Source organism: Lycium barbarum, chromosome 2 (genome assembly GCF_019175385.1).
Source record: "Lycium barbarum isolate Lr01 chromosome 2, ASM1917538v2, whole genome shotgun sequence".
Classification (NCBI taxonomy): Eukaryota; Viridiplantae; Streptophyta; class Magnoliopsida; order Solanales; family Solanaceae; genus Lycium; species Lycium barbarum.
In genome coordinates this window covers 145,064,522-145,076,619 of record NC_083338.1, presented here as the reverse complement: position 1 = coordinate 145,076,619, position 12,098 = coordinate 145,064,522, and the positions used below count along the sequence as shown (strand labels likewise).

The 12,098-nt window shown below is 35.2% G+C and overlaps 1 protein-coding gene across 1 annotated transcript; it reads right to left on the bottom strand.

Annotated features, from left to right (window-relative positions):
- Positions 1 to 7,257: 7,257 nt before the first annotated feature.
- Positions 7,258 to 9,325, bottom strand: LOC132627830 (probable WRKY transcription factor 7). The gene is made up of 3 exons (XM_060343416.1): positions 8,317 to 9,325; positions 7,962 to 8,087; positions 7,258 to 7,731 (listed from the first exon to the last, which is right to left on the bottom strand). Exons 1-3 carry the CDS (start codon positions 9,117 to 9,119, stop codon positions 7,569 to 7,571), a joined length of 1,092 nt encoding a protein of 363 aa, XP_060199399.1. The 5' UTR covers positions 9,120 to 9,325; the 3' UTR covers positions 7,258 to 7,568.
- Positions 9,326 to 12,098: the final 2,773 nt, after the last annotated feature.

The following is a 12,098-nucleotide window of genomic DNA, read 5'->3' as shown; positions in this document are numbered from 1 at the left end:
TGATTCAGGGTCAGGACCAAATAATTCTCATCTAAGAGTTTGAATGTGCGTAAATGTATGATTTAATTGCTCCACCACAACGCACAAAGATGGGTCCCCAAATAAGGTTGGAAGGTAAATGTTAGATTTCCTAACATTAGGGGGAGGGATGATAGGTGGCTGGAAATAATGTATATTTAATGAATTATCACAGTTATGATCCTCGTTGAAAAGATAATTCAAGTTAACTGCCAGACGCATTTGTTGACCCAAAAGACAATATTATATTCCAGCTGCAAATGCTCCAATTAGAACTAAAGTCCTTGAAGGACAATGTCTATGATGATAGACCAATCAGTTCCACAGATAAAACTCCTTGATGAAAGAGAGGAACAAATGATAAAGATGGTCATAATAATGAGGCAGGTGCGTTAAAGAGCACCACGACATAAATACTTTATAAAACCTTGGGAAAGGTTCAGGTACATGAAATTGATGAAAAATGAAGAGATCTCGATAAATTATGTCACATTGGAACCGATATCAAATAACCGTCGACGGTATCTTTGAAATAATGTAGCACTCAATATTATAATGATGATGAGGATCTTGAATTCAAATCTGTCAAAGAATATGGACAAATATAATGATTGGTCAAATAAAATACGCAGTTCAAGTATATTTTGTTTCACTTGGAAAAGTGATGTTTTGGACTTATAGTCCGATGATCTCAAGGTATAATGTTAGTGGGGTACAAATGGATTCTTGTGCGAAAAGTAAAATGATAAATAAAAACCGTAAAAATAAAGTACGGCTTGTGCCTTGTGGCATAAAGATTTTTCGCAAAAGTCCTGACATTATTGTATGGAGACTTATGTACTCTCCTGTGGTGGATGCAATGGGGTTTCTTATCAGTCTGGCAATATATGAAAATTTTGAATGCATATAATTCATTGATGTCAATATGGCTATATAGACAATGAAAGAAAGTCTGTAGGGATTTAAATTGGTTTGAAGCATTTAAGGTTTACGAAAATAAAGCTTCACAAATCTTTATATAGGTTAAAGCGATTCCATTGAGTACCCCAATGGTTGTGATGTCGCTAAATATAAATAAACATCATTTTGACCTAATGATAATGATGAGTATATTGTATTGCATACTGTCATACCCCTTTTTAACCGGGGTTAAATTAGGGGTATGACAGCTTGGCGACTTCACTGGGAATTTCTTGAATCCAAAAAAATCCTCTCTTAACTGGATCAAAAAAGTGAGTATTTATAGGGAACTTTTAGGGCTTTTCGTTTGATAAGAAGAGAGAGAGGAGCGGGGGGACAGACGGAGGTGGAGGATGCAGAGGAGTGGGGAACAGGAGAAGGTGGAGGGAACAGAAAGAAGTGGGTGGAGCGGCGTGGTGTGGGGTGAGGAGAGAAGGGAGAGAAAGAGGAAGGGAGAGGAGAGAGAAGACGATGGGGGTGGCGGCTTGAAGGAGAAATATGAAACCCTAAGGTTTCATATTTTGTTAAAAGGGTATTTGGGCCGGGTCGGGTACAAATCAAACGGGTATGGGCTGGTCTGTTTGAATGAATAGTGGGCTGAAAAATGTTGGGCTGGGTATTAAAAATGTGGATTGGTCCGAAAATTGGGTTGGTTTCACAAATTAGGCTTTAGCCCAAAATAGTTTTAGGATTTAATTATGGACTGAATTAATATGGATAAAAATGTTACTTAATATAAAATATGTAATTATTAGTGCTCAGATAATAAAAAAAAGGCGTTGTAATAGCCGTGCAATAATATTTCGAAAATTCACAGTAAATAAACACTATTATTTAATCATGCAAAGATAAATGCGATGCGTGTGCGTAAGCTGGTAAAATGCCAAAATGATAAAAATTGTGAATAATACAAATAATAATAATAATACTAATAATAATAATGATGGCTAGTAACTGTAATGGATTAATGAAACGCCGGTATTGATAAGAGGCTAATTATAGAAAAAAATATAAATATATATATATATTTTTTTAATTTTCCAAAAATATTAGAAGCATAAATAGGTATTTCGGAGGAGAGGCGGGACAAAATTGGGTGTCAACAACTTGTCCCTCTTTGCCCGGTAATGATGAAAAGAGTTGTCGGGCAAAGACGTTGACTCAATAGCCTATTTTGTCCCGGCTAAAGGAAACTTGAGAGGATTATGACCGAACTCCGACCTCTGAGTTGCCTACATATCTCGGGCTGCACGAGAATCAGGCCGAGTGTAGTTCTGGGATAACTACGACACCTTACGACTAATGAATTCCGACTGGCGCGAATCTTCGCAAAATATTATCCCAGTGTTGAATTATGATGACACTGGTATTATGATAGAACTTAAGAATTCTAAAAACTGAATTGCTGGAATGCAAAAGAATATTTGTGATTAGAGACGAGTGTTCGAGGTAGATCCTTGACCCGTGTTAGGAAGTCTGATTATCCTTCTCGACAAATTTCCCCAATTCGCTGCCGAAGAAATAGTTCCACGAGTTGATGTGTGATGCCAACTTCGATATTGTCAAAAGCCACAAGCTAAAAACAATTGTTAGCAACAAAGAAATATATGTGTAAATAAGACAGGGTTGGAGAAGTTTTCACTTGTAACCCCTGTTTCGAAAGTTGAATCCACAATATACTTTGGAGATGAATTAAATTTATGGCTTCCAATTAAGTCGACATTGATATCCACTTTAACGAGAGCTAAATCCACATCCACGTTTATTTTAAGGAAATATAAATGTAAATCCACATCTACTGTACAAGAAATATAAATCCACATCCACTTCTGAGTTGAAATTTGAAATACCCGCATTATAAGGTGGGTGCCTGAATTGAAATATAAATCCATGTCCATTTCCACGGTACAAAAATATAAATCCATATCCACTTCCACGGTGCAGAAAGATAAATCCACGTCCACTTCCACAGTTCAAAAATATAAATCCACGTCCGCATTTCACGGTACAAAAAATGTAAATCCACATCTACTTCCACGTCCGAATTATACGGTACAAAAAAATAAATCAACTTCCACGTCCGTATTATACGGTATCAAAAAAAAAAAAAAAAAAAAAAAGGATATAACAAAGGAGACAAAATACAACACATTCCTCAAAGTTCTTTTCCAGACACGATCTTCAACAGAAAGGCGAAATAGGTTTTCAACAAATACGCTCGATTGATAAGTTGACGGACATGTTCAGTAAAGCATTGCTAACCTCGACATTTGAGAAGTTGATATACAAGATTCGGATGTGTTGTCTCCAAGAATTAAGTGATACTTTTATCAGGGGGGAGTATAATACGCGTTGTACTCTTTTTCCCTTAGCTAAGGTTTTATCCCACTGGGTTTTCCTGGCAAGGTTTTTAATGAGGCAGCTAGCAATGCGTATTACGAGATATGTGTACTCTTTTTCCTTCACTAGGATTTTTTCCCACTGGTTTTTTCCTAATAAGGTTTTAACGAGACACATCATCTATTAAGACATGCACATCCAAGGGGGAGTGTTATGAAAAATAAGTGTGGATGCCCACCACTCTAGAAATAAATTCCCACTTCCTCCATGATCTCAAAGGTTTAATGTAATGTCTCCCACTTCACCCATGATCTTCCCCACATTATCATATGTTGAATGTCACATTTATATCTACCCTTTTATATGCCACTATGCACCACTATAAAAAGATCTGTTCCGACCTCAAGAAGAAAATGAAGAGCTTTTTGGTCCTGAAGTACCATATCTTAGTGCAATTGGTGCACTTATGTATCTTGCTAACGCTACAAGACCTGACATAGCGTTCTCTGTTAATTTGCTAGCAAGATATAGCTCTTCTCCTACACGAAGACATTGGAACGGAGTTAAGCATATATTGCGATATCTAAAGGGAACTAGCGATATGGGTCTGTTTTATACTAACAAAGGTAGTACAGATCTTGTTGGTTATGCAGATGCAGGTTATTTATCTGATGCACATAAAGCTCAATTTCAAACAGGCTATCTGTTTACATGCGAAGGTACTGCTATATCATGGTGATTGACAAAGCAGTCCATTGTTGCTACTTCTTCAAATCATGGTGAGATAATCGCTATTCATGAAGCAAGTAGAGAATGTGTGTGGTTGAGATCAGTAATACATTTCATCAGAGAAAGATGTAGCTTGAAGTGTGATACAAAAATACCCACAGTATTATATGAAAATAATGTCGCATACATAGCTCAATTAAAAGGAGGTTTCATAAAAGGAGATAGAACGAAGCACATTTCACCAAAGTTATTCTTCACACATGATCTCTAGAAGAATGATGATATTGATGTACAACAAATCCGTTCAAGTGACAATCCTCCAGATTTGTTCACCAAATCTTTACCAACTTCAACTCTTGAGAAGATGATATTCAAGATTGGAATGCGAAGACTCCGACATCTGAATTTTGGTCTTCGTCAGGGGGAGTGAAATACGTGTTGTACTCTTTTTCCCTTAACCAAGGTTTAGTCCTATTGGGTTTTTCTTGGTAAGGTTTTTAATGAGGCAGCTCTCAAAGCGTATTACTAGATATGTGTACTCTTTTTCCTTCATTGATGCTTTTTCCTAATAAGGTTTTTAACGATGCACATCATCTATGGACATCCAATGGGGAGAGTTATGAAATATATAGTATGGATGTCCACTACACAAATATAATGCCTCTTCCATTATCTTTCACCATCTTAATGATTCTTCCATTATCTTCCACCATTTTAATGGTTCTTCTATTATCTTCCACCATCTTAATGGTTCTTCCATTATCTCATATATTGAATGCATATGTAGCACTACAAATAGAGGCATAAGTTTTCATATGCAAGGGACTTGTAACACATTTTGGATGAATAAGAAATCTCTCCTCTCTTGTCTCTTTATCTCTTTATTGTTCTTGTTTCTTCTTTTGATATATTGTACTAACTCTTTTAGAATGATTTTACAATAAATTTGAGTTAATGATTTGATTATAGGAAAACTAGGGTTCATGCCTAAATTGGGGGTTACCATTTGAATGATGTAATTATCAATAATTGAGCTTTATTAGCAATTGGAGAATAGAATTGAACTTCTAGAATCTTGGGTTACCAATTCCACTTTTGGAATACCTGTTTCGCCCTTGTGGGTCCGATTTCCCTCTTTCTACAGCTGATTTTCGATTCAAACGAATGTAAAGCAATATGGGTACCGTAATCCCCGTTTTTAACTTAGATTTCGATAATTACTAGACTTTAAGTATTCGGAGGCTCTTCGGAAAGGCAAGGGTCACGTTTGACGGTTCGTGGCACCAGCTCGGCATCGAGGTAGGTTACGGCTTACCTTTCGGTTAGACTTTGTTTAACGAAACATATGTAGAAGTTAGTGATTGACGGAGAAAGCATGTTAAGCCTTCGGGTATGAAGTTGGGATAGATACTCTTAGGTTGGTATTGTTGATAACTTTGTGGGCTTGTTGCCTTGTTTATTGTGATTTGGCTTGTTGCCACGTGTGAGGTGTTGGGCTTGTTGCCCATTTACTATGTTGTGTTTGTGATGCATTCATCTCTCACTTATCTTGTCACTTATCATCGATAAAGGAAAGAACAATGATTTAGGATTGGTATTGTGATATATGCTCATGTAGAGGCACGAATAAGATATTGACTACGATTTACACTCTGTATTGATATCATGCATGGCATTCATACACATTTGCATGATCATTGATATGAACTGTGATTTGGTATTGGTGATGATAAGTGAGAAAGGAGACATCCGAGATTGTGACCGGAGCAGGAGTTTATGGACAAGTTCGTTATGGAAGTCATCTCTGGGCTGTGTGCAAAGCGGCTTGTTATTGTGGAAGTCATCTTTGGGCTGTGCGCGGAGTGACTAGTACATGGACTTCGCGGGTGCCCCATAGGTCATAACTATCGAGACGTGGAAGATATTTGTCTGTAGCCTGTGTGTACGGAGACAAACAGTTGGCCAGTGCATCTCATTGCATTGCATGTGCACTCATCTACTTCATTCATCTATATTATTGATTCTGCTATGGCATTTATATCACGTGTAATGTTCTGATGTTGGATTGTGTAGTGATTTGTACTTGATTGCTAGCATTCCTACCTTTCAGTTTCTTTCTTATATATATGTGATCTAATTGTTGTCGGCCTATGATACCTACCGGTACATGGTGTTTGTACTGATACTACCTTGATGTACTCTTTTTCTGAGTGCAGAGTTCATAGTAGGTTACACCTCCACCTCTTGAGTGATCCCAAGGCTCAACTTATAGAGAGTCGAGGGTGAGCTTTTGATGGATCACCTAGCCCGGAGACTCCTCTATATTACTTGTCTTATTTCCTATTCTAAGACAATTTAAGTATTTCAAACCTGTATTTCCAGACTTATGTAAGTAGCTCTTGTACTATTCAGATCATATTCTGGGGATTTATATTGGTATTCCGCATGTTTAGCTATTTATGATTTGAGACAACTTTATCCTCATATTTACTTTCTTATGTTTGAATTGGACGTCGAAAAATGCGGAAGGGTTCGCCCACTAAAGGGATCAGTGTGGGTGCTCGCTCGATTCCACGAGTGGAGTCGTGACATATATGTATTTATTTAATATATATACATGTTCAGGGTCTCGAGCAATCATGAAAATCACTGTTTCAATATTGACTTTGCATAAACACACATTAAAGCTGTGCAAGTTGTGTCCCGCGCACACCACCCAAATCGCTATCTGTCTTTGGGTCAATCACAAGGGGGTATTAATTTCCAAATATCCATCTCGAACCAACATCTCTCCCTCAATAATTATTCTTGGAAATAATTTATTAGCCAAAATAATTTATCCACAATTAGCTGGACGATACATTGAATAATACTATCTCAAAAAAGTCCAAACTGATGTAACACCCACCCATTACACCCATTAATCAAATATTCCCTTTATAAAAATATAACTTAAAGTTTGTCAAACGTCCCACTTACGACACGTTCTTGATTAAACTAATCCCAACTTGATTAAATTCTTTAATCCTTTTTCCCCATTGACTAACTATTGCGGTGCGATGCAAAACTCTTTCTTTATTGTTTTTTAGTGGAAGCTGGAATAAGTGGACTTCCATGCTAGAACCACCTAACGTGTATAAACAATTAAACGTCAAATCAGTTCCCATTAGTAATGAAAAATAGAAAAATAATCTTCCAACAAGATATGTATAGTATTAAAAGAGGGAAAAAAAAGTATAAAATTTAGAAAAAGAAAAGTACCCACTATGTTGCATGATTCAATTCCCACCAAATCCACAATTTGCTCTATCTCCTTTCATTTTTTCCACGCATAATCGAAAGTTTTTCAACGACAAATACACAGAATAAAAATTAAACAAATGTGCTGCTTCTTTTTCCATTTTTCCTCTAGGCGTTGACCATTAGATCATTTGCATCTTCGACGGTGCTGATTTACTCTCACGGTTCCAAAGAAGATCTGAGCCATTGAAATAGGTAGGGGAAATTGATTATCATCAAGATTAAGAAGATTCAAGGACATGAGGAGCTGGTGTCTCTGTAATGGAATGTGAATGATTATGTTCTCCTTCATATGTAACAATCAACATAGCAGCATCATCCAATGCTCTCTCCACATGTTTACGTGCTGGACATCCTCGGACACTGCTACATTTGTAATATCCCCTGAAAATTTCAGACCAACAAAATTTAGATTCAACCTATATACAAGTACAACACAAGGGAAAAACAGGGCTCGGCGATGGTTAAAATATACTAAACATATACTGATTATGGATATTATATGTATATTTATATTTAATATACAAAATATAAAGATATTTGCCTGCTATTATTATTTTTATTGGACGGTCCAAAAAGGTAATTATTCCAAAAAATAAAGTTGGGAAATTTACCTTGGATGAGGAGAACCCTTAATGGGCTTTTGACCATATTTTCTCCAAGAATAATCATCAGGTGGAATATCAGCCATTTTCATGCTAATAGCAGGGACTCTCACCACTGTTTTGACTCTTGATTTCCTGAATAAATTATCCATTAAACAAACAGAAATCAGTTATAATTCAGAAAAAAAATGAAAAGATCTGTATATTTACGGATTCAAGTGGTAAAAATAGAAAAGATATAATAAAACTTTAGAAAAGATGTGTATATTTGGATCTACAAACTTTGAGTCAACTTATTCGTTAAATATCGCGTGAGATATAATAATTTTTTTTGTAAAAATGATATCCAGGGGTTGATTTTTACCTTTTCTTTGGGCAGTGGCAACGGCCAGAGGATCCACCAGCACTGTTACACTTAAGGGCAGCATCGTCCATAGAACTACACTTCCTCTTAAATGAAGAAGTAGAAAGAGGTGGCCGACCAGCAGATGAAACCTGAGAAAGATTAGTTATTTGAAATCCAGAAGACAAAGACTGTTGCAAAGAGCTCTCTGTATCCCCTGTTAAAGATGACATAAACGAATTCGCTGGCGATGCAGAAGCAAAATTGATTGTAGTTGATACGTCTTTTCTTTCAATTGAGCCATTTTTCACTAGTTGAAGATGATGGTTATGTGGTAACGGAGGTAATCTCTGAATTGGCGTTGGACAGTAAACTTTAGTAGTAGTAGGAATAGTAACAACTTGTAGCTTTTCAGGTTCTTCGATTCGGGGGGTTTGAGTCTTAACGGGTTGTTGTTGTTGATCTAATTGAAATTTGTTTTGGTGGGGTTTAGGAATCGGGCCTCTACGGAATCTGGCATGGCCAGTTCTGTTTTTATCAAGTAAAGAAATGAATTTTTTGAATTTGTTTACAGCAGCATCAGCTACTTCTCGATAATCAGGGTTAACAGAGGAATTATTAGGCAAAGAAGAAGATGATGATGAATCTTGAAAATTTGGTTTTTGTTGTTGCTGTTGTTGGTGTTGATGAGACTGAGATAGTAATCTGATTAATTTCTCAACGCTTTGAAGGCCTGCTGTTGCTGCTTCTTGAACGGCGGTTTCTTCCATTTTTGATGAAAAACTATCGGTTCTGTAACCACTGGACATTAACTCTACAGCCATGTTTTTCACAACATAGAAATGAGGAAAAAAACTTGATAGAAAGAGTGAAGGGAGGGATAGAAGATAATGAAAGGCAGAGAAGATATAGAGAAGGAGAGAGAGAAAATTCAGGAAATTCTTGTTCTAATCAATGGGGAGAGAGTCAAACTTATGATGCCCCTTTTTCTCTTTTTCTTTTGTTTTTTTCTCTCCTTTTATTTTGTAGCATTGTCGACTGAATGACTTTTTTTTCTACTACTCTCCCTATCTCCTAATTTATGTGGTGTCGTCTGGTTAGATATAATTTAAAAAATAAAGAAAAATTTTAAAAATATATGATTAAAACAAACCTTAAATTTTGCGTGACTACCCTTTTGGCCATGAAAATTTCACTTTTTTTCAAAAATATTTTTCACTATATTTGATCATGAAAATTTCAAATACAACTAGAAATTATATTTAGAATTTGAAAAATGCCTAAAAATTGATTTTCACTTTAACACATTCAAACAACAAAATATTCTTTCCAAAAACTATAACCAAATATAACTCCAACTTTAAAATTTTAAATAAAGTGAAAAATATTTTATTAGGAGCAAAAATATCTTTTAAAGCTAAATTATTTATAATTATAAAAAAAGTGATATTATTTTGAGGTAGATTAAAAAAATCGTATCACATAAATTAAAATATAGATATTTTTTTGATATATTCATGGTCAAACTCAAAACCACTAATTAAGGCCGAAGATTTTATTCATCCATCGTAACTTTTATTGGTCTCGAGTAAATGACTGAACTGTCGCTTTTGACCTTGTAGGCCATTAAAGGACTAAGCGAATGAGAAGACGACACGTAGATTATTCATTTCTTTGTAGGAGAGAAAAAGAGGGCATTGACTAAAGCCGTATTTTAGGTTATGTGGGGTACCGGTTAACGGGAGGAAAATGGAAGAGGCAGAAAGTCAAAAGGTAGTAATGAGCCGTTCGATGAATTTGGGGGTGAAATGAGAGTGTTAGGTTGGAGCCAGTGAGGTAGAGTTGACTCTTTAACATCTTTTAATGCAAAAGTCTATTTGGGGTATAGGCTGGTAGGGAAGTCTTTTATCTTCTTTTCCTTTAAGCAAAATTAAATTTGAAATCCATTTGTTTACATGGAGTTCAATGAATCTTAATAGCTCCGTTGATTAATTATGTGAACTTTTAATTTGTTGGTGAGTGAATCAATTCCTCACTTTGTACTCTTTATTTTTTAATATATTTAATTGCGGATAAATTTCATGGATAGTTTAAGTATAGTATTTTCATAATATAAGGTGGTGTAAATATTTGATTTTAATATGTAGGAGTATCCGAAACTAAATCATATTATCGGGTATTTAGTGTAATTAAACTTAATTTAAAATTACGTCTTAAAAACTTCTATGTTTTTCTAACATTTTTAAGGTGCCGTTTGGCCATAAAAATTATTCACTTTTTTCCGGATTTTTTTTTCACTTTTGGGCGTTTGGCCATAAATATTCTGAATACAACTTGAAGTTGTATTCCGGAATACCAAAAACTCAAAAAACTTATTTTTCAAAAAAAATTCACTTTTTCACTTTTTTACAACTACATTTCACCAAAAATTACAATTTCAAAACTATGGCCAAACACAACTCCAACTTTAAAAATTTCAAAAAAAGTGAATTTGTTTTTTATATCTATGGCCAAACGCCTACTTAATATTAAATTTTATTGTCTATGTCACATACTTTCATATTTAAGTCTTTCCAAAAAGATAATTTAACTTCAAAATCTTGTTTCACGTCCAATGAGATGATTATGACCAGACGAATGTCTGGATCTTATTTTATCCACAAATTTCATAAATTTTCAATTTTTCTCTTGAAGCTTATGCTCGATTAAATAATGTCACATATATTGAGATATAGTAATTATTTTTTAACACATGTTTATATTATGTACCGAAAAATTAACTTTGGTTAAATTCATTGATTATACCCTTTATTCATCGTCATCGAGCTACGGGATTCCAACCATCTCAGTACACAGAGGCAGACCCAAATGGGTGTGCACTCCCACCCTTCGAAAAAAATTATGTATATATATGTGTATCTACCTTGATAAATTAGTATATATTTAATTGTGCACTCTAACAAATGAAATTGTCTTGGGGGCACGTTGGTTGCAACTGTTGCTTCCTTTACATGTCACCCCAGATCGAACCCGAATGTCACTTTTAATTATTTTTTTGACCCTATTTTTAGAAAAACAATAAGCGTTAAATGAGCTCACTCAGATTTGAACCTGCACTGTCACCACATGTTGCACAGCCTTAGCCACTGAGTTATCTCTTCCATTTGCTTCACTGTATTAACTTTTATTTATTACACATATTTAACCTATATACTTGTATTTTCGTCATTGCTACTCCATTAATGACCGATCCAATATGGTATTATCTCTCAGTCGTCATTAAATTTTTTATTAGAGTTTATGTCAAGATAATGATACCTCCGATGTCTTAAAATTCTGAGTCCGCCTCTGTCAATACATACGGCAGTTATGAGTAGGAAAGTCTTTTGGGACCTACTTGGTGTCTACTTTACCGGATGCTCTGGCTTCGTCAAACTTGAAATTTAAACCACACAAGATTACTAGGTCACAGCTCACATGGGATTCTTTTTTCTTCTTTCTCTTTTGTATGTATCCTTTGAGAAGGGTGACTTTCGCTTCTTGTAGTTTGTACTCTTGTTTGAGTTTCCTCTTGCGAGCCTTGACAAAACATAAACGGAATAATAAAAATATTAAAAAATGATCCGTTGTCTTACACCAAATGAACAATGTAGGACCCTGTCTATTAGAGGCAATATTCTCAAATCTACTTGGGGATCATTTTCACCAAATTGTACAATTGTCAATAAGTGAAGAGATAATTTCTAGTTAGATTTGCGTATAAAATCATTTAAAATGAAGTGTATATTATTTCCTCCGTTCAA